Source organism: Mycteria americana, chromosome 6, assembly GCF_035582795.1.
Source record: "Mycteria americana isolate JAX WOST 10 ecotype Jacksonville Zoo and Gardens chromosome 6, USCA_MyAme_1.0, whole genome shotgun sequence".
Taxonomy (NCBI): Eukaryota; Metazoa; Chordata; class Aves; order Ciconiiformes; family Ciconiidae; genus Mycteria; species Mycteria americana.
Genome location: NC_134370.1, coordinates 48,298,791 through 48,324,279, shown reverse-complemented (window position 1 = coordinate 48,324,279; position 25,489 = coordinate 48,298,791). Strand labels below are relative to the sequence as shown.

Sequence of the window (25,489 nt, the reverse complement as noted above, 5' to 3'; positions counted from 1 at the left end):
CTTTGTATCTATGCCAATTCTTGGAGCAGTATCTGACAAACATTGTTAAAAAGGATATCATTTCCCTCAAAAACAGTTCTCCCTTTTCGTGGCAGGTGGGTTCTCTATAACCCCTCTGAAGGTACTGTGCAGCCAATGATAGGCAAGATTTAGTCCCACAACTGTCCTAGCTTTTCTGAGTTGTTCTAAAAACGTGCCTATAAAGGTCCATTTGCTGACATGGAAAACACTGCCATAATGCCAACAATAAATAATGTCCATGATAGTAGTTTCATACCATTAGACAAGGATAATTTCCAGCCTCCTGCACTTAGTTCTTGGAAGGCTCTCAAATAAAATATCATTACTTTGAAGTTCTCTCTGGACACAAAATTGTCATTACATTTTAAGGACTTTAAAACTTCCTCTGAGTTTGGTACCTATAACTCCTGGAGCCAAGTTTTTAGAAGTGTTTAGGAACCCACACTTGGAGACAGAGCTACACAAGAATGCACCTTCTGGTTTTTAGCACTTTGGGCTACTTGCTTTGGGCTATCTGCTAGACAAGGCCTAGATTTGATACAGAAACTTAATCCTTTATGGATAGATGTAAAGGTAAAAAATGTGGTCCCAAAAAAGTAACTTAAAAAACTTCTCTGCGGAATCATATGCATCGTATATAGACTAGATACTGGTGGCTGGGAAGTGCTAGCCAGAATTCTGGGCATGGGGATATCTGCATGCTTCTGTAATTGTGCAGCAGTGTGCCAGTCAGCCTGACTCAGTCTTTGCACCTGATAATTTTCTTTCCTAGCTACAGAAGTGATAAAGGAGCATTCTGCTGCTTGCATGTTCTGTTGTGTTCTCTCCCCACTTCAGGGCTGTAAGAGAATCTTATTTGTGTCATCAAATAAGGCAGCACTCAGAGAATAATCCTAGAAATGCCAGGAAATAAAGAGTGTGGGTATTTTCTGAGAGGCGGGTAGAATACCTATAGCTGAAAGAGGACGAACAGCTTGATTCCTTGAGCATGTCCTTTATTGCTCTGTCATTCTCTTGGAACATTAGGGACTGTGTTTGAGAAGCTGCCTCAGTTTCAGCTGTTATGCACCTCATTAATCAAAACACATCCTTTTGGAAGGCAGTTGATTGCAGCTTAGGCACAGAAGTGCTTACACCTCAGGATCCCTAGTGCCTGGAGGAGGGAAGAAGAGGAAAAAGACCTTTAATGCTATCACTGGCTTAGTTCACATTATCTAATCTACAGGAGCATTTGAAAATCGAGATTTATTTCCCCTGAAAATCTTGTTCTACCAGAAATTGTGATGAAAATAATAATATTAAATAATATTTGCACTGGGTAGCTTCACTGTAGAGTATTTCAAATGAGTCACAGCCAGTCTAGGTTGTGCCAGGAGGTGGGAGGAGAAGAGGAGCAGGTGAATGCTTTGGAGAAAGGATTCAAAAGGGAGAGTGAAAGAGCAGGCAAACAAAGAGGAGGAAGCATGTGCTGTCTGTGTGTCTGGTGAAGTCACTGCTGATGGCTGTATTTCCTTGAAGTAAGAGCTTAAGTAACATCCTGCTGTTTTAAATGGCAGAGTTACCTTAGGCTAGTGACAGGTGACTCCTGGAAGGGAAAAGGTGAATATTTGCTTATGAAAGCAAAAGCGCAGAGAGTGGGAGGATTTCCTCACTGCTTGCAGTGGGCATTCGTTGCTTGTGTTTAGCCTCCCTGCCTGTCTGCACAGTTCACGTGGTTTCCTTTTCCTAGGAGGTATGATTTTAAATGTATAAAACAACAAACATTCTAGAAAGCCTCAGATACTGAATCTATGCAGAAATATATGCAAACAGTCTCTCATATGGCTAAACAGATTCTTAATTTAACTCCACTGGTTTCAAAAGCTTTGCAGTAGTAAATAATTTGAGCTAGTTCATCGATCTAAGAGCTTCTTAAATGTACCAGAATAAACAGTCATTCCCAAAGAAGCGCAGGGCTGCACTGATTGCCACCTCTTTTCCTCCTTTTCTCCAAAAAGCCTCTCAAAGAACAAGAAGTAGGGGAAAGCCTGATTTTAGCTTTTTTCCACTGCTTTGGTCTCTATTATATGAGGTGCATTGTAGCCAGCAGTGAAAGGAAGAACGATTTGCATCTGGAGCTGTTCTTTTCCCAGGACCAACCTCCTGGGAGACATGCTAGTCGAGGGTGAGCCGCAGGAAGCGCTGACTCAGGTGCCCACTGGGAAGTGGGTTTCCCCGTGTCGTAGGGAGAGCCCACGCATCCCACACACTCTTTCGCCATCCCAGTCCAGCCTCCCTCAATCCGGTAGGGGAGCTCTTTGAGATGCAGCTTGCTTTTTTTTTGAATGACTTACACAGAACCAACCCCGCAGGGGAGAAATAGTAACGTTTTGCATGTCTAACGGGGAAGCAAGGCAGCAAAGGAAAAAGAAACCTTCCAAACCTTCGGTGGTTTGCAGACCGGTACAAAACACAACGTGTTTCCCAGCAGGCAAACTTCTGCTAGGAAAGACAGGCACTCCCCAAGCCCCTGCTTTGCATGCAAGTGAGATTTTCAAGGTGAACCACTGTGTTTCCTCTAGATTTGGATTTGCCCCTTCCCATAAGCCCCCCTGTGTCTTCACAAGCAAACCTGCGACAAAGCAGCCACAACTCCAGAAGGCGAAAGGATCGTCAGCATCTAAGAGAAAAAGCAATCTTCTTGCTCCTTTTTTTTTTTTTAATGTTTATGCTGGTATTTTTAAATTCACGGCCGCCCGGTAATTTTTGCCGTTAAACCAAGGATGGCATTAAGCCTGGCACTGTCGGCTAAAGCCGAGCCGCGGGTGACTTCTGCTCAGCGGCAGTTCTGCAGCGCCAGGGCAACGCGATCCTTGCAGCCCAGCAGCCGCAGCAGCAGCGTTGCGGCGCCCCTTCAGCCACACACACCCTTGGCAGCCAGGCGTTGCCCTTTTAAGAAGCCTGGGTGCTGGCTCAGGTAGGCAGAGCCTGTGTGCAGTAGTCGCTCCTATGGCAACCCAATAGAATGGGATGGCTTCATGAATATTCCCAGGAGCAGGGGCTGCATGAGGAATAAGTGATGACAGTGATGTAAGCAAGCAGTGGCTGCTGCAGGTTGCAGTTCATTGTGTTATTGGCCGGCAGGTTGAGGAGTTTGAGGCACCCGGGCTTGAGCTTCGCTTTCCGGATGATGTCTGCCCGCCGGGAGGCACAGCACATTTGCATCTCGAAGCCAACATGGCAAGGCGGCTGCTGCTGCTGCTGCTGCTGCTGCCCTCCCTCGCCTTCCAGCCAGAAGTGTGTGGCTCTCCTCTAGACTTCTTGCCCAGTGCTCTGGATCTGAGCAGACAGGGATTGCAGTAACACTCACCAAGGGGAGACAAGCAGCAAGTAGCCAAATCGGGACAACGGAGGAGGGGGGGGGGGGGGCATTTTGCCTTCCCTCGGTTTTTTTCCTTCCCTTCTGGATGCAGAGCCTGTGTTTTGATGCAGAGCCTGTGGATGCCACAATCTGGTAAGGCGATGACACGCTACTCTCTGGTCCCTTCTGCCCCTTGAACTGGGGGCAGGGGCCTGGGGCAGTGACGGTTCGCCTCCTTGGGCAGAGCAGGGGGGTCTCTCCCTCTAACTGAACAGCAGCAGCAGCAGTAGCAGCATCGGCCATGGACAAGCTGCCCCCCTCCATGCGCAAAAGGCTCTACAGCCTGCCCCAGCAGATAGGACCTAAGGCGTCGATCATGGACGAGGAGGAAGACAGCGACAAGGACACCCGGAGGAAAAGCATCAGGCTGAAGCCCCTGCCTTCGCCCTCTGCTGGGAGCACCCGGGCACTCGGGGGAGACCCCGGCAGAGGGGGGGACCCCGGCTTCCTGGAGACGGAGGCAGGCAGCAAGGGCGGCAAGACCAGCACCAACGGGGACTGCCGCCGCTTCAAAGGGAGCCTGTCCTCGCTGACCAGCAGGCACCTCCACGACGCAGCCGAGGAGAAGAGGCTGATCGGCGGCGAAGGGGAGCCGGCCTCCCCCAGTGAGGACAAGAGCCTCCCCGGCAGTGGGGAGCTGGAGCAGGGACTGCCAGCGCCCCCACCACCAGCGTCTCCCCCGGAGCCCCAGCAGCAGCCCCCCCGGGCTTGCTCCTCTACCTCTATCAAAGTGGAAGGAGGTGGAGGGTGCGACCAGATCACCCCAGATGAGGAGCAGAGGCTGGGCCAAGCCGGTTTCATGCAGAGGCAGTTCGGGGCCATGCTCCAGCCGGGGGTCAACAAATTCTCCTTGAGGATGTTTGGCAGCCAGAAAGCCGTGGAGAGGGAGCAGGAAAGGGTTAAGTCTGCCGGGTTCTGGATCATCCATCCCTACAGCGACTTCAGGTACAATCCCCCCCTCCTGGCCCACTCAAAACTAGCTGGCTTCCCCTACCATGCTCACACCTTGCTGCACAGAGCACACACCCAGACATAACTTTCCTCGTTAATTTCCTAGTTAGAGGAGCCAGAGGACACATCCGAGATCTGCTCCAGTCAAACAGTCTGCAGGTTTCATTTATATTTAAGCTTAATTTTAGTGTCCCCACACTATTATTAATTTGAAATTGTGTTTTTAAACCAACAAATGACTTTTGCTTTGGCTTTTTATAAAGGAAAGTCTCTTCATAAGTTCAGTGTAAATGGGGAAAAATGTTCCCACCTGATGCACAACTCTAGACTAAAAGCGTGGTTCTGCTGCTTAATTAGTCATACATCTCCAGTTCAGAACATACGGTCTCCCTGATTAATGTTTCAATTCCCATTTTCATACCTCAAAGTCCTCTCCCTTCTCCTTCCCCAAGAATTAGGGAAGGATGTTGCTACTGTTGCTGTTCCGTAGGGCTTCTTACTGCAGCATCGCTTGTCGGGAATTGATACATGCAGGGGATAGCAGAATTCATTAAGAAGGAACTTAAAACCTTCAGAGTCTTACAAAGAAAGATTTTCTCTTTTGCATCTGTAAATCCTTATTTGCAAACTTAGTTTGGATAGGGAATAGTTAACATTGTCTTTATGAAAGTAATGGCTTGCTTTCACTCAGCAACATTTCCATGAAGGTTAATAAGGAAATTAACTTGTAAGTCCTAGAGCCAATTTTTGTATAATTCTGTGTAGCAGAGGGGTTGTGTTTAGGTATTTCTGAGTAAAGTATTGTGTACTGCACAGGTGAATTGTTCTCTGCAATATGTATGTAAAGTACTGCAATCAATAATTAATTACTTAGTGCAATCAATGGCTAAGGTTTATTGCTTCAACTTTAACTACAACTGGCTTATATCTCACATTTAAAAGCACACAGCAGAAGAACATTATTGAAACACATATCTATCAAACTACATGATTTTATTGAATTCTTGGACTCTTCAAGAAACCTTGCATTATTCCTTAAAATACAGTTAGCAAGATAATTGCAGGAAGGAGTTCCAGGATGGATTTGGGTGCCCAAAGACAGAAATGACAGAAACCTCCTGACATTACCTTTTAGGGATTTAGGAAGCAGTCCACACACTTAGAAGATTCAGCACTGGCACTGAACAGATTCCTTGATATTTGCTTGGATTAACAAATGTTATTAGAAGGCTACGTGAATTGGAAGACTTCACTGTCGTTTAAATTCAGTGCATTCAAGTGTCCCAAGCGCACAGCTGACTGAGCATATGAGGGTTTTCAGTAGCTACATCACAATGCATAGTCCTTGCAAGTACAATCTTACTCAAACCTGGACTGGAAGGAGTATAAAATTGCCTCCCAGTTGTGACTGATCAAGTAACACCTCACAAACACAGTGAAACATGAGAGTGATTAGCTTTAAAAAGAACAAAACCAATTTCATACTCTTGACTGTAGATCTTTGTATTATTTGCCACGAGTCTGGAGTTAAAAACTAACTACTGTGCTTTCTTGGGTTATTCTAGCAAGGTGTTCTCTGTGTGTCCCACCCTCAAGGAATTTTGGGTTTAGTCTCTGGATTGTATTTGGATTTATGCAAAGGTAGCATTCACTTTGCATACCTTTTATATATCTGTATAGGGGATTTATTCCCTTCCATCTTTATGACTATGTTTTCAGCATAGAACCAGACTGGCAAACTTCAGTAAAAGGATTGTAGCAGTAGCTGAGGTAACCACCTTGCCCAAGGTGAGATGGTCCTAAGAGTTTATTTTTTTAAGATTCCTAGAGAACCAGTTTTTATTCCTTAAACCAGCACAATAAATTACGAGGTAAGTTTTTATTTCTGACATACTTGGCTATAGGGCCACTCCTAGCCTTACACAAAGGAATGAAATTTCCAGGCAAGCTAGACTCTCTCAAGCAAGATGATCATACTGAGTCTGCTAACACTCAGATGTTCGTATGCATGCAGAGATATATGAATGCATGTATGACTCATTACTATTAATAATAAAATCCTCCCCTGCTGTAGCTTTGCATTTGTGCAGAGAAAGCACAGTGAGTTGGTATCTGTATGCCAGTGCAAGATACTCTGCTTGAGGTCAGATTCCAGGTAGGCTGATATCTTGCCACTTTGTGTTTCTTCTAAATTGGTGCCAGAAGCCTAGCACACAAATATGTGCTTTCTCCCTACTATTATATATCAACATCAGATGGGGCAGTGGTATTGATTGTACAGAGAGACGTCTGAAGAGGCCAGGAGGAGTTGGATGCACTACTGTATGGTCAGTATTTGTATTTTCTGGGGAACTTTGTTCACCTCTGTTTCTAGGTCACTTGTGGCATATCTGTTTGAATATGACTGCCACTTAGAGAAAATGCGTGGGCTTCCATGAAAAATGACCTATGAACAATGGCTGCCTTGAAGGAGAAGAGAGGGAGCTTTCCCAGATTCTGTTCCAGTTTTATATTCCCTCCTTCTCTGAATGCTACTAAAGTATCTGTCTTGGAAACAACTCACATGAATATGAATAACATTTGTTGACCTCTGAAATGCAGCAGATTGCACCAAAGAGCAGATATTATCAAAATATTTGCAAGAGCTATATATCGTTGACCCAAAGGACTCTATTTTCTGCTTTGCAAATTACGCAGTGCAATGCATGATTGCTCCTTGTTATAGATGGGTGCAGATTCTGGAGTGTTAAGATCTTGTAACAGGCATGAGTATCCACGATCCTCTACTTTACTGTCACCAAAGCTGTGCAGTAGCATTTGGAGTACAAGTTTCAAGTTAATATTTAAATACTTAGACCCAGATCTTGTTTTCTGGTTTTTTTTGAGAAACCAGTTTCACCTCTGAGAGTGAGGTACATCTCCACGCGTTTTGCTAGAGCTCCAGACCTCATGACTCCTGTCTCAGTACAGCTCGAGATGTGAACTTTTGAATGGAACACTCCAGCCCTATTTACTGGAGCTTGATTCTGCTGTGAAATGACACTGGTGTAATTCCTCTCCCTTCATGGAGCTGCTTCTCCTCCACACCATGTGAGAGGAGTTCCTGTTTTAGAATAGAACTGAGGCTTTCATCGTAGTCTCATTAAATTATCATTTTAGCATCTAATATGGCTAACTCCAGTGACAAATCTATGGACCTCCAAGAGTAAAGCAAATTAATATAGATTAAGGCTCTGTTGATTTCTGCTTTTAGTCCATTGTGAGGGGAAAAGACACCAAATGACCTTTATAAAAACCAAACTCAGTGTCCCTGAGTACTCATGACTAATGCAGTGGACTAGTTCTAGAAGCACTTAAAAGGTATCTTAGCAATTTCTAATGAAAATAAGAATACTAGCTCCTATTCTGAGGTGCAGATGTATGTGCTAGTGGCTTGAGTTTATTTGCATCTGTGGTTGATCGGACATCGGTGCAGAGCCAAACTGTATTTCCTAGATCAAGATTTATCTGCGATTTTGAAAGCTTTTTCACTGGGTACATAGAATTGTAATTTATTGCTTTAGAGGAAGCATTGATCCAGTACAATTGGTTTAATAAAAAAATTCCGGACAAACAATGATCTATCTAGTTTGTAGCTGACTGAAGCATATTGGTTGTAGCTCCTATCCAGAATTGCTTGCAAAAAAGTGTAGCATGCTGCTTTTAGAAAGGCCTGAGAACAGATACACTATCTGAAGGACCAAAATACTCCAAACAGTGGATGTAAATAGAACTGCACATTATTCACTGCCTAGTAATGTATTAACTTCTTCACAGAAAAGAGAAGCTGCTGCCTTCTTGAAAACAATGGAAAATATTCCACTCAGTAACAGTCCCAACTTCAGATTGTGGAATTTTGCTTTCCACTGTTCTCCCTTGTAATACATGTCTGCAAACAGATCCTTTTTTTTTTTCATTTGCTTCCTCTGCCAGAGCCTCCTCTCTGCTTGGGAACCTGGGGAGATTTCTGTGGCACCAAAAGAAATAGATGCTCAGGTACGATGTATAAGGTAGGGGAATTCCTGAAGAACAAAATCATTCGCTCCCCTTCATGCTGCTCCAGACTTCTAAGCAGTGTCATTCAGACTGCCTTCTCGTGGGGAATCAGTGGGATTTACTAATTATAGTGCTAAGTACTGAACCCAATACCACTGGTGGGATTGAACAAAAATGGGAAGGATGCATGTTTACCTTTTCCACTCTCCTGAGTAGAACTGATTTCCAGAGTGCCTCATGGAGTGCTGCTCTGTCTGTGGAGATTGTTTTAATTTGTAAGCTTTTCTCTATTTTGTTAGAAGGGTAAACAATTTGTGAAGCATACAGCACTGCTCACTGACTTTGGCAGTTCACTTAGGTGGGTGTTGCTCTCCCTGCTCTCAGACAATAACACCCTTTTCTTTACCTGCTGCCCAGAATGCTGCTTCTTGTGCTGGCCTCGCTTCATGCCTATCCACATTCAGAAGCAACCCACAATGGCAAACTCTGATCTTGTGACTTGCCCACTGCTCATAGCAAAGTAAAATGAAAGCTACCCATTGTGTGAGCCTTATGTACAGCAAATTGAAATTCTGGTTCAGTAAAACCTCTGCTTACAGAGAAAGGTCTGGGAAACAGTTGCATTAGTAGCAGAACCTGTGTCTGTCACTAGAAACAAACACAAAGTGCAAATCAGGCACAGGTTTATTGGTAGGCAGCTCACAGACTTTGCTGTCTTCTTTTATTGTTCGTGCTGATGGCAGTTGCCTCAAAATAGTGTGGGGACACTGCTAGCTGAGGACGCGGAGATGCTTTCTTGAAGTCAGATCTTGCTGTCTTTACTGCAGGCAACTTCCCTGCCAATTCCCAGGGCAGTTTTGCTGGAGCAGAACGAGGGGATCAAACAGGAATAATATGAGGGATAATCCAAATCCCACTGAACAGCATGATTTGACTTCTGTTGTCTTCAGTGGACTGTGAATCAAGCTGCAGGAGAAGAAACATGGTTTTGTGACCATGAACTGAGGGGACCAAACTACTGCAGCCATACTTCCCATGTCTGTAGGCAAGTCATCACATGCTTCATGCCCTAGTTCACGTCATGAGGTGGAGGATAAAAAATCCCACGCTAGACAATCAATGTGGGGATATAGGTTTTTGTATGAGCCATGTTCAGATGCTACAAAAGGCAGCATCTGAGAACAAGAAAGCCTCAGTAAATGAAACACCTCGGTGTATCGCCATAATATGTTTTAAGACTATCATCATATAATATGGTATTTTCATGTATGTTCATGTGCAGAAAATGAGATGAAAGAGTATAAATAAATACTAAAGCAAACATTGAGATTTAAGGAAGTGCCATGATTAAGATTTCCTGCACAAACTTAATTCAGGCCCTTCGTACAAATCTCTGCCAATAGATGAACACATTATCTCTTCCACAGAAGCCCATGCCTCATTCAGTGCACACAGGGATGGTTCCTTTGTGAAAAACTATTTAACATTTTCTCCATCTCTCCCTGTAAGATAGCATACCGTATTTATTTCATTTTATTCAGATCCTATTCTGAAAAAACAGGTTAATTTCCTTATGGGCTTTTTTTTACTTTGGCACTTATAAAATAGTCAACTATAATAGCAATAAATGTTCATTTTGCTTCCTGACACCTTGGCTAGGAAACTGGTACTATCATCCCCAGTTTATAGCGAGGTGGCAGAGACTCATAGAGATTAAGGTCAAAAACATTCATTAACTTGGTATAGCCAATTTAAGGACCTGTTTTGCAGAGTATGTAGCATTCCATAGCATACCTTGTGTTCAGAGCTCTGCCTCTGTGGGTACTTAGTAAGGAATCAGACATCACTGTGACCCAGAAGACAAGAGCACGGAGGTAATGACTACTTGTTTTAAGCGTAATGGGTGCTTTAAGAGGATTGGGACATTCTGATTTGGACCATTTCTTAGACTTGCTTGGTGAGCAGCCAGACTGAGAAATAGGCATGCCGATCCCACCCACCCTCTTCCCAAGGCTCTGATGTTTGTCAGTTTGTCTGTTGTTACAGCAAAAAAAAAAAAAAAAAAGCTGTAAACAATGACGTGTTCTCTTTAATCATCACCTAAGAATATTATTCTAATTACAGTTTTGGATTGAGTGATTTGGCTAACACCTCTGCAGGAACTTTTTGGCAAAGGCGGAATCTCCAGGGCACCGCTCATCTGCCCTAGTCATCACATCTCATTCTGCAGTTCCTTATCTCTTTTATTGCAAACTTCCAGATTGTGCAAGAAATGAGCTCCTATAGAAAATCTCTTTCCTGCACACGTCTGCCTCAAGTCCTTCCTCTCATCTTGAATGAAACATGAATTCTGTGGGATGAACTATTTTGAATCATGTAATGACTGTAACATAATACATGCGTACAGCTAACCTCCGTTCTGCTATTTCATAACCTGAGCTTTTGACTTTACAGTCTAATTTTTAATACAGTGTTTTTGTACAGTTGTCAAGGTTTTAAAAAACAAATAAATCCTCATCCTCATCATAGTAATAACTCTGGGTTCATTAGCACGTATGGATCTTTTTGAGATGCTGCACTGCCTTCTGCTCTGAATTAAGCAATGGCCGTAGCAGGTAGTTACAGGAAAAGAACAATGATGCACCAGGTTCTTGGGTTACTCTCCAGGCTTCGAAGGGAAACGTACTCTGCTTATTACAAACTCCCTGCTTGTTTTCTCCCCAGTACCTAAGCATGATGCCTTCTGCCCTGCTTTCTTGAACCTGTTGTTTTCCCCATCCCTCCCTTCAAGTTTGTGTTTTCTATCCCACCAATCCCATCTCCATTTTCTAGGCTTCTTATGGCAGGTTTCTTGTCCAGCCAGTCCTAGCTCCAAATACCCAGCTTATCATCTGATCACTATTTTCTACCTCACCTTAATTTTTAGTAATGCCTCTTCCCCCCCACCCTGCAGTGTTCCAGTTGCAGTGTGTTACGCTTGGCACCTTACTCAGTCCAGTTCCCTCCCTTGCCAGTCTCCATCTTTATCCTTCAGGTTTTTTTCTGGGTGGGTCTCCCCAGATTAGTTTCCTCTCCTTCTATATATTCTTAGTTGCTATCATCCTTCTGACTCTTCAAACAATCTCAGTTTTCTCAGTCCCTGCTTTCCTTCCTGATTTAAGAATGGATCATTTTGCCTAGTAATTTAAAACCCTTCCACATTATCCCTCTTTCCATCTTTGGACACTACCAGTCCAGTAATGTTTAGACAAACTCTACTCATTTTTTAGTTTTTAAACTTGAAATATCTCAATTGTTGGAGCTAAGCATTTAAAACGATGAATTTGTATAGCAGCACAATCTCCACTGCATTAGTGTGAAACAGATTTTATTTGAGGCAAAAATGTGTTTTCGAAAGGTGGTTATTGGTAGGCGCACACAGAATCAGTGTAGGACTTTTCACTACTATTATAAGCAGGTAAACTTAAGTTTTCAGTACAGTGTTATTCTAGTTAGGTAACTATGTTAAGTGCTTTCTGTTGCATTGAGTTTTTTCTGCTGTAGAGTCACTGCTGCTGCACTGAAATCCATTTATTATACAGATAAAAGAGTGATCTTTGTCTGGAGATAACATGCTGTCATTTTAGCTTGAAACCATTGAAATTTGTCTTTGTTTCCAATGTGTTATGAGCATCTCATTAGCAAGCCCATGAATCCCTCAGTTTGCTCCTGAAACCAACTATCTGAGCTCTCATCTCTGCCGGAACACAGATTTCTTCCTTTTTCTTATTTTTGAAAGCTGTGTTGGTGCCAAGGCAGTTATAGGTCAATTGAGTTATTGTTGGTTCTAATTGGCACTCTAACAAGCTATTAAATCAATTTACCTACAGATGAATGTCACTCAAAAAGAAAGGTGCCAACTCCTTTTCTGTCTTTGAGAACTTCAAAAAAACCCTTTTCCACTGATGAGTGTAAGGGAAAGGCCAGTCTGTAGGGAAGTGGCTAGTGAGAGCACAAGATTTCACCCCTAAATGTTAACGCCACGAGGTCTATGGCTGAACAAGGTCCAGGCTGTTCCTGTGTGCGGAGGGGTGAGACTGTTTCCAGAACTCAAGGCCAAGAGGAAGAATTAAGAAAATCACCAACTCTGACAAATGCTCTTATATCCCTTCCCTGGTTTGTAACAGAGCATGGGTTTATTTCCATGTGGAGAGACCTACCTCCTCTTCTCCTCCTTTATTGGTTCTCAGTGTCCCACATGTGTCCCTGTGACTGCTGATGCAGGTGCAGTATCCACAACCATCTTTCAAATCAGGCAGCACCTGGCTGGTGACATCATTACCTTTCTGGTGTCCAGTGATCTATAACTTCATGAGATTTACTTGCTCTGTGTTACAGAAGACTCAGAGTTTTTATGGTGAATAGGGTTGATTTAAGTTCTGTTCTGAAACCTTTAGATAACCTCTTCCTCTAGCAGCCATACAGCGCTCATTCCCACATTAACTGAGCATTTCTTAGTGAGATGGTTGTAAAACAGTTGCTTTTCAGCCTACAAGTTAGGACAAGGTTTCTTGACCAAGCAGCACTGCAAGTTCATCCTGGGGTCTCCAAATCAAAGCTGCTTTATATATGACAAGCAGTAAGAACTGCTCAGGTATCCTTGCTTAAGTGGGCATTTTTTTTGGTGAAGCACAAGCAGATGAGAACGCAGCTTGGCTCTGTGCAGCTCTACAGCTCTGCAGTGCTGACAGCACTAAAACCTGGGTTTTGTCAGCAGACAAAGCCGTTAGGACTCCAGAAACACAGAAGAGAGAGCAGATGCGTGCTGGGCTAACAAGGTGCTATTATAGAGACCTTTTTCTGCCCCTTTTCCGTGTTGAATGGTTTGCTACCTGGGAAGTCCCTTTACAAATTGAGATTATTCATTCCATGCAGTATATTCGCAGTGGCTGACATCAAATATGGTCACCCCATGCCTAGTATTAGCACCAGACTGTAGTAAAAACAGGCTGTTAACTCCTGAAGAGATGCTGCCTGCAGCAGGGGAAGACAGCGCTGGTGAGAGCAAAGCAGATGAGCATCCAAAAGGGAATTCCAAGGTCAGCTCGAGGGCCCACCACTTGGACACTATAGGGGCACAACTGCTTCCCCAGCGATGCGCAAAAGCTAATCTCATTTGTGGTGACTCGTCCAAATGTGCTAATTAAGGATTTAAATCTCTGCCTCTTTGGATGGAGAGGTTGTCTGTGTTTATGCATCTATTGTTAAAGAGCTTAGAGGCAGGAGAGGTGCCGCAGGTTGCCAGCTGACTCTAGTGTAGGAGCTATAACTCCTTTTTTTTTCTTTTCACAGCTGTGCTCAGGGTTCTTGTGACTGCCAGGAAATCAGTAGTTGTACACTGAGTAACTCCTCATCCCTGTTCGCAGCTCCAATAAGGCTGTATGCAGAGGAACTCTGATGCGATTCAGTTTTCCTGGTGAGAGCTGCTGAGCACTGTTACAGTCTGATGCACAGTTCCACCCCTGCATGTTTTGGGGATGGAAAGCCTAGAGAAGTGCATTTAGGTTTGCCTGGGTGTGGGAAAGAAATGTCTTGCAAAGTTATCAGCACTCCGAAGCTTGTGAGGGAGATAACAGCTGCATTCCAAAGACTCAGGGACTCCACATTAATAAGTCCCTTCCTCCCAGCCGTTACTTCACACGTGATTTCAGGGCAAGGTGCTAACTCATCACAGCGCTAACATCATTGTTACCCAGTGCAATGTCTCATCTGCAAAGGAGTTGTGTATGCCCGTGCGTATGTGCATGTCTCCGGGGGATGGGAGGAAGCAAAGGCCCCTAATTATCCAGCCCTGCTGTGTTCTCTCACCTCTGTCCACCTTTGTGACTAGGCTGGAGGGATGGTGCAGAGCACAGGGGTGTGGGCTGAGTGAGCGCAGTGACATCTTGGCTCTCTGCAGAGAAGCAGAAGTTGCATTAGGCATAGTGAAGCAGTGCAAAGGTGACATTTCCTGGCAGTGTCAAGGTTTGGACTAGCTCTCCCAACAGCCAAAATGATAACAGAAATGATAATGATGACTGACCCTATGCAGCTTTTTTAACAATAGCAAACCCACTTTCATTAAGCACAAATTCTTGATGCTTGATCTTTCCCCCTTTGCTTTAAAGCACTAATGCGTGCACAAGTTATACTTCTATTAATAACGAGGAATATTTTTTTCCATCCTTGTTTTTTTGTGAATTGTGGGGAAGGGAGGAGAAAGGACCAGTCTAGACTACAGATCATGGTCTGTTCTCCTTGATGCCTGTACAAACCATTTGTATCATTCTCCCATGCTGATTTAGCTGTAGATACACTTTGAATCATAAGCAATGTATAATGGATAGAAGGACAAACTGGAAGGCAGGTCAGGCATCTGGTTTTGACCCTATGAGCCATCCTGAACAGAATACTCTGTGCCTTGATTTCTCCAACTTTGGAAAAGGGGTGGTGGTACTGCCAGGGGCTATGGAAGATGCTGTAGAACTCTAAAATATTTTAACGTAACAGAAGATGCCACAGTAGATGTCAGCAAGGGTGTGGTTAATATCTACAAGGCAGTTTCATGAGAATTTCTTAATGATTATCCTCTTCTGTGTACTGCTGTAGATTTGGTTACATTTCCTGTCCATCTTTTGTTAGGACCACAAAAATTAGTAGATCCACGTACTGTTAGGTGATTTCTGAATAACCGGTTCCTTTGTCTTAATAAGGAAACTGGTTACCAACACCTGTATAGTTCCATGTATGGTGCTATATCATGCGGCACATTTAGAACTAGGCTAGAAAAAGATAGGAAAAAAGCCTGCAAGGGGAAGGAGACAAGGTGAATTTTACCTTTTGTGTCTGTACATGAGAATTGTGCACCCCCTGCATGGGGTTTGGAGATGCTCTAAAAAGAAAATGTTCCATCTTTTCCTCACCAGTCAGGGTGAGGTGCAGGGTGTGCTACCCTTTTCTTTGGGAATATGTGACTTCTCGACTTTAATAAACACTCCCGAATAAAAGGTCTGGCACAGGAGCTGGCAAGATGTCTGTCCTTTTCTGTGGTGTGGCAGCTTTAGAAAACATCCTCTGAGCTCGCCGACTGTTGAATCTTTCAGATAACCTGTTGTGACCCTTGGCTTTTAGTGCAAGCACAAGTGTGCTTCAGATCACGCCAGCCATGGTTAAGGTGATACACTGTGTATGCTATGGTTAGAAAGCAGCTAGGCTTGTTCCACAGTTGGGAATTGGAACAAATGCCTGGGTTGAAGACATACTTAAACTCCAAGTTTGGCAGTGACTGTTGGCTCAACCTTGAATGCATTTGGAAAGTTTCTGGTCCTCAGTTTTGCAAAACCTTGTGTAAAGTTAAATTGTTCGTAGCTTCTCTCAGTGTATTCCCGTTATAACTAGGTTCCTCTGCTATCTCTTTGCAGCACAGGCACTCCTCTCTCATCTACTCTGGATCCATCACCCAAATGGGGCGAATTCCTCTAGCTTCTTGTTGTCTACGTATATTGATCAAAAGTTGGGCCAAAGCCTTCCAAACAAGGGCGGCTCTGCTGGTTGCATACTCCTTTTGCAGCACAAATAGGAATTTAGGCTAACAGTGGCAGATGTGGGTACGGCCTAGGGCTCCTGCTTTTGAACAGGAGATCTGGAAGCCTCATCTGCAAGTAAATTCACACAGCAAAATCTGCACTGCAGTCAAAAAAAAGATTTGCCTTGACATCATCTGCCCTGCTCTGAGATCCGCAGTCAGTCAGAAGAGCAATGCACAGCTCCCAGCCTTTCTAGCTCAGTAGAATTAAGGCTAAGCTTCATCATGAGCTAATGCAAGCTGTTCCCACCCCAAATAACTGGCTGCTGGATAGCTTTGTGTCTGTCTAACCATTACTGCATGTGGGTGGATGTGTTATGTATGTGTGAATGAGTCTGCTTTGGGAATTAATACAAAACATTGGGGGTGCATCTAATAATACAATATCTCGTGAGTGATGTGAATGTGAGAAGCGTAAAACAGAGCTGAGCATGTCAAACATCTGTACAAATATCACTCTCCCTGGTACCACGGAATGGTGATTCGCACATCCAGACCACCACTACCTCTTTTTTGCTCTTCCTCCCACCCTAAAACACCCGAGATGTTTTTCCAGTCCTCTGTTTTCCATAGCCAAAATGTAAAGGCAGGGGAAAAAAAAGCAGTGAAATTTATCAAAAGCTCAGTCCCCCAGTCAGCACAACCCTCTTTGCAGGGCAGAGCACCCCATGGTGAATAGGAAATGACAGAGGTGTTGGCTTGTCCGTAGAGATGAAAGACAGTGCCTATCCATGAGCATAGCTGTTGGAGACACTGATGTATAGAAGCCATGCATGACTTGGGGAGTCGGGAGATATAACCCCTCTGGGACTTGGCAGCTGTTATAGGGTATTATTTTCACAAGGCTGAGCTGTTCTTAAACACTTCCTCTAGTGTAATCATCACACACACATTTTCTCAGTAATGGCAGGCCATCAGCATTTCTTTCCAGTCTTCTTAGATAAGATGTACAGAGACAAGCTGTGAAAGAGCTGAACAAGATGCCTTGACGTTAGTCATTCACATTTCCTCAGCTTGGCCCACAAATAAGCTTTAGGCCTTGCTTTCTGTACACATCCTTGTGGCTGAGTTTTTTTCAGGGAAGGAGCACCTCTTTCAAGTAAGGACAGGTAAGTGGAAACTTCTGCCTGCCCCAAACTTGGATACTAAGATCTGCAGTCCAGTTAGGGAAAAAGACATATGGTTGGCTATACCTCTGGTTGTAATGGTTCAAGGTGGAGCATAGCTTTCCTACAGCTGGTCACAGGAGGAGGCGAGAGAATTCTTCACAAGCTCTTTGAAAACTTGTTTTTGAAAGGAAAAAGATATATGGTCCTCGTTAGCTCAGAAGGCGGAAGGGAAGATACTCCAAATAAAGTAGTTTTGTAGTAATATAAACTTCCCTGATCATTCAAAATCCATGGCTGTTGACAGAGCAGACTACTAGCCTTTATAGGCAGCCAGATAACACTGTGAGTAATTTTAGTACAGTTTAAACGGTGTGCTTCAGCTTTATTCATACCCTGCCCTGAAGCAGTAGTTGTATAGTGTTCTGCTGTGTACTGCTTAACTGCTGTGTTTCACCCCAGAGTTAGCCTTGCTACAGTGCCGGGTAAAATTAATTCTCCACACATTGGGGTTCTTGTGGATGCAGAAGGATGCATTTCTTTGAAATTAGTTTTTATCAGTAGGCATATGGAGCCAAATTCCTCGGTGAGAATCCAGCTAGACACTGGGAATCAGTTTTACTCCTTGGAGCTACTTCTAGCCTGTCTCTCTTGTATACATACCTCTAAGGCACATATGGGCACTGTGTCTAGCACTGTCTGAGACCTGCTAATATTGCACTATAGTGAGAGATACCAGATTACATTCACATTTTGATGTTTGTGGAATGGATCTTTAAAGCAGGATTTAGTGAGGCTAGCTCTTTGTTGCTACAGTGGAAGTATTTTAGAGCACTGAATTTCCTGCTCTTCACCCACAAAATTGCTATTTCTGATTCAGTGATGTCTTTCATAAAGGAGATCCCTAATTTACAGTCTGAATATCTAATGAGCTAAAATGGTTGTGGATATACTTGAGAGCAGAGCTAATCTCCTATCTGCTTTTCCTGGACTCCAGTGAAAGACCTTTTGCTGTTCCCCACTGAAATCAGGGAGTGCTGAGGACGTTGGTTCGAGTGACTTGCAGAGCTTTCTTCCAGGTACCCTCATCACTGAACTATCTTTATACTTCTCTTCCTCAGCCTTCCTGTGATCTGTTGAGTGCCAGCCAGTTGGGCTGAGTCATATCACATATATTTCTGGTGGGATGAATTTGAAAGAACACAGAGGAAAACCCTAGCTTTTGCCTTACTACTAAGCTTACTTAATTAGAAGAACTCGGTTAACTAAAAAGAAGAAAAACACAGAACTCACGTAATCAAGTGTTATTGAAGTGCACAAGTTCCCAGCTAATTTACATAATATGCTAGCGCATCCCTGCTCCTCCTGAAATCAAAGGTTAAGTCAGTGCCTGCTACAGTGGCCTTGAAATTGGGTCCTGTATGTGTAGAAGTAAAAAACTACAAGTATATTTCAAGTTTTAGAGAAGAGGGCCTTTGAGAGTGCATTCTTGTGTTGCTTCTTGGAAAAGCTGGAATTCATTGAGACATTGCTGCCATCCTAGGTACCCAAAACAGGGCAGGGAACAGACTTGTCTCTAGGCACCACAAACAAAGGATAAGACATGTCTTTTCTTTTAAGACGCAAAATGTAAAAGTCTGGAATAGTCTTTTGTGGCTGTAACTTTCAGTATCCAGAGCGTGGTTAGGTTCTTTTGGGGTTTCTTCTTCCAGACTCAGGACCAGAAATACATCTTTCTGGATTGGGGAGGAGAGCTGTGGCAACCGCAAAGTGCTGTTGCTCATCTTGCAGTTGCATGTGCTTCTCTGGGCTTCAGGCATGAAGAGACCCTGTCCTCACTAAAAGAGGAAAAGAAAATAGAAAGAGCTCTGTGATGAGTTCCTGCCTTGAAGTAAGGGGATTTAAAATTTAAAACAGGATCAGGTAGATTTAAAATATACACTTACACCTCAGTTGTCAGTGGAATCTGCACCTTAAATAGCCAGGAAAGTGCTTGAATATCACTGCCTTGGAATAGATACTTGTCCCGCTATCCTTTTGGTAATTGTTTCGTGTGTCAACAAAACTACTTGCATGTTTCAGTTATATCTGAATTCTGTGGGAATTATATTGGTCATACATCCAAAAATCTTTAAAGAGATTGTTATTTCACATTCACTTTATAGCATGTCTGAGCCCTGATGCTGAAGTGCAAATACAGGGGTTTTTTTCATTATTTATTGGGTTTTCATTACTATCATAGCTGTACTGTCCCAGATGTTTGTAGAAATAGCTTTGTAATATTTCTGTGAAATAGCAAGGATATTTATTCCAATTTTATGTCTGGAAAACAAATATACAGTGAAACTACATTATTTTCTAGAGAGTTGCTCACAGGCTCTGAACTTGAGTTGTGTAGACAGCACAAGTAGTTCCTCAGTGACAGGACTGTCGTACCTTTTTCTGCAGTGTCCCTCTAGGTAGGATGGGAACTGGCAGGCTGGAGCCTCCTTGTTATGTATTGATGGAAAATGGGCTGCATCAATCTGAATATATTTCTGAAACAACTTGTTTCTGGCAGGTTGTTCATTCTAAAAATATATTTATTTCTAATTGCTGAGCAGAATGCTTAATGAATTCTTCCATCCCAAGAACAATTAATCAAAGAAATGATTTAGGGCTGGCATTTGCTCCCTCAGGGCTCAATGGCTGTGTTCCATTGACTTAAATAGAGCAGATCAAGCCCAGCCCGTACTGGAAAAGATTTATCTAAGCATTTTTTAATGGTGCCCATCACTATTTGTCTGGATGACTCTGGCAGAAGAATACTGTATATATTGGAGGAGCAGCACTGGATGTTATAGTAGAGTTACAGCAATCTGCTGTGTTTTGCAACCAGTGTTTTCCTGTTCTGTGTATTTTTTAAAGAGAGGTATTATGCAAACTCCCATTGATTGTAGTGGGGATTCAGAATGGTGAGGAAAGAAGGGGCTGCAGTTACAACTTGCTCCAGAAGGTTTCTTGACTGGAACAAATGGCTGGAGAGGACTGTGTGGGTCACTGAGACCCTGCAACATGGATTAGAGCTTTGATAAAGGAGAATCCCCTGAGAATCCCCACCACACCACAAAGATGTGCCCTTTCTACAAAAGATCAAAAGTCAGAAATTTGCAGTGCATCCTAGAAAGAGCGGGAGAGCTCCACCAGCATCCTGCATCTTGGCAAAAGGCAGATATGTGTTAAGTGAAAATACCCAGATCCCCTAGCACCTGCTTCCTTTACAGGAGTGTTACATACTATTCTCCATATCACACAGGAAGATGAAAAGCCAAAATGGCTCCTACCAGTCTGACATGAGACGAGAGGCCTTACATGCCCCAAATCTGGCCATTGAATTTTTGATATTCTGTATAATTGGTGATGCAAAGTGTCCCGTTTGGGTGGAGAGTTTGTCTGACTGTATAATTTCTAGGGGAGTATGTATGTCCAGTTCCCGAGTTTTCCATTCTCCTATCTCAGAGCATTCACCAAGTCCTCCTCATTTTTTCCCAAGTCTCCTGCTGCCCTTAGGCTTCTACTGGGTTTCCTCATTTCAGTCAGTTTGATGCAAAAATGTTGTGGAGACACCAAATAATAGTTTCTCAGAAACTGAAAAGGGTTTTGGAGCACTGTGGCTCCTTGCATAAGGAACTGCCTTTCTGTGGAGCTGAAGTGCTAAGTTGTGAGCTGAGTTGAGTGCCCTTAAGACACTGGAGTGGATGTTGGGATTCCTGGTCTCTCTTCTGCTTTCTGCTGTGGACCTCTATGTGATTGACACACTAAAGAAATAACTGCCTCTCCATGCCTCAGTTTCCCCAGCTGGCAGATGCTGATGCTGAGACTCAGCCACCTGCCACAAAATGCTTTGAGGTCAAAAGGAAAAAATCGCTTGTGAGCTACATACTGTTTCAGTACATGCAGTAATTCATTCAGCATCCAATGTTTGGAGGGGATAGTGGATTCATGTGGATGCCTTAGTTAAGCATAGCCTTAGCACAGTGTGTTTCTTCTGAGACCTAAAATAACCAGAGGCAATTGGACTTTTTTTTTCCTTAACTGCTGCATTTTTAGAAGGTGATTCATGTCTTGTCTGGGGTCTTGGATACCTGAATAGCCCCCCAAGATCCCAGCATCATTAGTCTTTTTGAGGTTTCATTGAGTTCCAATCCAGCTTGAATAACTCATTGCAAACAAGAGTCTGATGTTAGCAGCAGGAGAGTTGGGGAGGAAAAATATTTTCTGCTTTTGAAACTGAAACACACATAGTCACTACCTCATTATCATTTTAGATGTCTTACTCCCTTCCACCCCTGTCTTCCCCACAGAAAGAAGCTTATGGCTGGCACTTTGTGCTGAAGCTTGTCTGAAACAGTGACACCAGCATTAACATTTCTCACCAGGTCTGAAAGTTATGATGTAAATCAGTGTTCTCCTGTTGATTGTCATGGAGTAATACTGATCAGTAGGAGCCGAAGTTTGAAAACAGTAAAAAATACATACTTCATGCATCCCAGTCCATCGTTCTTACACATTGCTCCTTTGGCATTTCCTCAGCCTCTAACACTTGAAGCCATACAGAGTTCACAGAGTAGGCAGAAAATTTGCTCTAGAGTTGGCATCCCCGTTGGCCAAAGTGTTTTTAATTCAGAAGCAATGTCTGTTAAAGAAGACATTTGACTTGCGAGTGTAAGTTGGGAGTGAACTCTCTCTTCCAGGTGGTCTTACCCCTGTGATATGTAACCACTAGGTCTGTGGTGAAGTGCCCTTGTCAGGGATGAAAGCTACATGCCTGGAACATGTTCTGTCACTCTGGCTTTCTCTCTCCTCAGTGAGCATGTGGTTTAGGAAGTTTTGAGCCTTTAGAGTAACACGTCTTTGAATATGATCATTCCAGCAGACCATTGGAAAACCCAAAACTACTTTCTATTATCTCCTTCTGGCAGCATTTTGGATTCCCATCCTGCCATTAAGCAGGAAAGAGGTTAAACTTTCCCTCCCTGCCCCATCTGGCATATCCAGGTCTCATGCAGAGTGGTAGGAATAAGCGTGCATGGGTGCTGAAGTCTGGCAGATGCTGTTGCTTGTCTCAGACATAAATCCTGGTAACTCTAAAAGTTGAAGCGAGAATATGAGAGAGCACGCGTGCCTTATCCTGCAAGCACAGATGTATCTCACTGAGTAAATTGCTTCATGTAGCTGAATGACAGCTGGATCAGGCTCAGGTTCGATCCATCCTCAGGCACAGGAAGCTCTTCCTCTGTTTTTTTGGTCTTTCACCATAAACTGGATGTAAATGGCCAGCTACTCAGCTAAACGACATACACAGTTGTTTCTAAGGCTGCTTAAGCCCACTGGTGACCTGCTGTGGAGATGGTTGTCCTGGTGGTTCATGGTTCAAAAGTTATGGTGGGTAACCCAAACCTGGGTCTCTAGGAGCCTCTATGAGAGCCTAGATGTTGTAATAAGAGACCTTCTGTTTCACCCCGCTTTCCATTTGGGGAGCCTGGAGTTGTGATTCCTAATCAACACCAAGCTGTGGCATAGCAATACCTAGGAGGAACATTTTTAGCATCTCAGATGGCTAGAAGTCTTTTTCTCAGCCTGGCAGATGACTTAGCTATCTGTGGCATGCATTTGTCACCTCTTTGTGGCCTACTGCAGAGCATGAGAGCATACATTTGTCAATCCAAAGCAAAACAACAGCTAGCAGAAAGCAAAGCAATGTCCCCTCACTGTTCCCCACTTTCTAAACTGTTATTCTTATCTAGTTATGTGACTTGTGTCATCTCTCTGCCCTATTTTAGTGTTTAATTTTAGTAAATTTGGGTTCCTAGTGGTGAGGCTGACATTCTCACCTCATGTAAACTCATATTATGTCAGGAGAGCCATGTCAATACAAAATAGTTAAGAATCCAGCCTGTCATCCTTGTAACTTCCCAAGAAGATAAGTTGGTGGAAGATACCTGTTCCATCAGTTAGTGTCGTATGTCCTCTGCCACTCTTGCAGTAGCATTTACTCTGAACTAACAAGACATATGTACATATATCTCTATAATCTATATAGATGTAAAGTCTGTACCTGCAGCACTGAATCCTGTAAGTGTGAGTTGCTGTTAATACTCTGGCAAGTAAAGGTGAAAGATCAGATTCAGAGAAGTAGGCTTTGAAATCTCTACCTGTATGTCTCCGAGAAATTGGAGTCTGGGCACTCTGAAATAAGATATAGTCCCTTTCCTTCATATACCTGGCTACAAATCAAACCCTTGGCCTAATATCACTGCTTTTTGAGACAATTCAGAACTCCCTAGTGCAGATCCACCTTTTAACAGACTGCCCAAACATTTGAATTTGAGTCATGCTAGATGTTGGATGTGGGCCAGGGCCTGAACTTCATAATGCCACAACTTATGCATGTCTTTAGGCTTTAGTCCTTCACATTCCACAACATGTTCATGATGAGTTGGAAGCTGCAGCACTTATTGATCTATCCGTTCTCTACAACAACAACATATGGCATGTTTCCATGGCAATAGGTCCCCCTAAAGGGGCTACCTTCCTTTCCTCAGTTTATCAGTCTTTTTCATTATTAAATCATCAGAGATAAACACACACAGAGAAGGGTCAACATCTGGATCAATGGACAGCACACAAAGAGGAACTTTTCCATATTCATACAAGCAAGAGATTTCAGAAGATCAAACAATGCAGAATTTCCAGGCCCTTAGCATGTCAGTCTCATACATAATGTATTCTGGGAGCTCTATGAAATCAATACACATCTAACACCTTGAAAACCTTTGGGATTCAGCATGGCGGGGGGGCAGAGGAGGAGGGAATCAAGACATATTTATGAGTGCAGTAGAGTGGGACATGAAGAGAGGGTTAAGCTCTCTGGCCTGAGCTTTCTGCCATGAGCACACTTTTGGTTAAATGCTGCAAATAGAAAATTGTACTTAGTTCTTTAACTCTGGAAGGATGTGGTGGTGCTGTTCCATCTGATGAAGTTTGATGAGACAGCCACAGAGTGGAACACATCTTATGTAGTGATGTGGCTGTGTAGGAGGTAATCCCAGACCACCAGCAGCTGGTGTGCAATCTGTCTATACCCTCCCTCAACAGGGAATCAGGTATTGAGGAAACTTGTGCTTATAAATCTCCCACTGAATCTGTACCATATTATCTTCCCAATGGTGTCTCCAGCCACTGCTGCAATGAATTTCCACTGCAGAACAATTTATATCTTTGATCACCTCAGTGGTGCTATGAGGACAACAATAAATTGTCTAGGTTCAGTGTGTAAATGTTCTTCTTTTGGGCCTTCAAAAAGAGAGGGAATAAGCTTTCCTATAGGTAGTACTCACAAAAATTTCACTGCTTTTGCAGCTTGTTACAGGGGAATTCTCCATGAGCTAATATTAGCTGCGCCCAGGCAAGTCAGAAAATACTACTAATGCTGGTTTTAGTCAGAAATGGGATGTGTGCTCTATTGGCATCCATACTGCAAATTTAGAGCCAGAACAAACAAAGTCTCTTGTGGCTGTCTCTGTTACTCTGTGTGTGTTCCCCAAAGGCAGAAATGAAATCTTGTTTATTTTTACCTTTCTTGGAAGATTGGGTTCTAAGTATAGATTTAAGATACAGTTTAATTTGTTAGGATAATATCTGCAGGCAGGAAGGCAGTGGGTGTTGAGGAGAGTGGTCAATTGACTACTTCATGCGGAATCCACCATGACTTTTCTTATTCTTGTGACTTGTTTATGTTTCAGCGTTATTGGAAATGAAGTGCAGGAGCATATTGTTTCTGTGTGATACAGTATGTCTGTGGACCAAGGACTAGGTGTAAGTGTTCCCATACATTTGCATTTATGAAATGGCAGATTGCACAGTAAACTCTTGAAAATGCTTATACAGTTTCTATTAAGCACACTGCAGGGTTAGGTGTGGTAGACGTTGACTTTACAGATTAGATGTCCAGAACTCTCATTATCCCAGGACATGTGCAAGCCAAGCAGCAGTGCTGTAGCCTCCGTGAACTCTTCTGTCCTGACGTGCCTCAGACTGTAATGAAATGACACCCTGCAAGGTTTGTTCAGTCTCCATTAAACTGAGCTTAGTGATCCCACTTGCTGTGTAGTTCACATACACCGTATGGCATTTGGAGAAATTTGAATGAAAGAGAGCACTATCTAGTAGGTAGGGTGCTGTTGTCCTAGCCAAGTCACTTAAATTCTATCATCAGCTTCCCTATCTGAGTGAAAGTTAAATACATTTATGAGAAGAGTGCCAGCAGCTCTTTGGGATAAAGTTCCATTTTGGTTCATGATGGCGCACGTCAGTGCAAAAATAATACAAAGC

The 25,489-nt window shown here is 43.3% G+C and overlaps 1 protein-coding gene across 1 annotated transcript in view; it reads left to right on the top strand.

Annotated features, from left to right (window-relative positions):
* Positions 1-3,662: 3,662 nt before the first annotated feature.
* Positions 3,663-25,489, top strand: part of HCN4 (hyperpolarization activated cyclic nucleotide gated potassium channel 4) — a 104,593-nt gene continuing 82,766 nt past the window's right edge. Inside the window, exon 1 of the mRNA XM_075504171.1 lies at positions 3,663-4,366. Coding sequence (XP_075360286.1) covers positions 3,663-4,366 — 704 coding nt within the window. The remainder of the gene's footprint in view (positions 4,367-25,489) is intronic.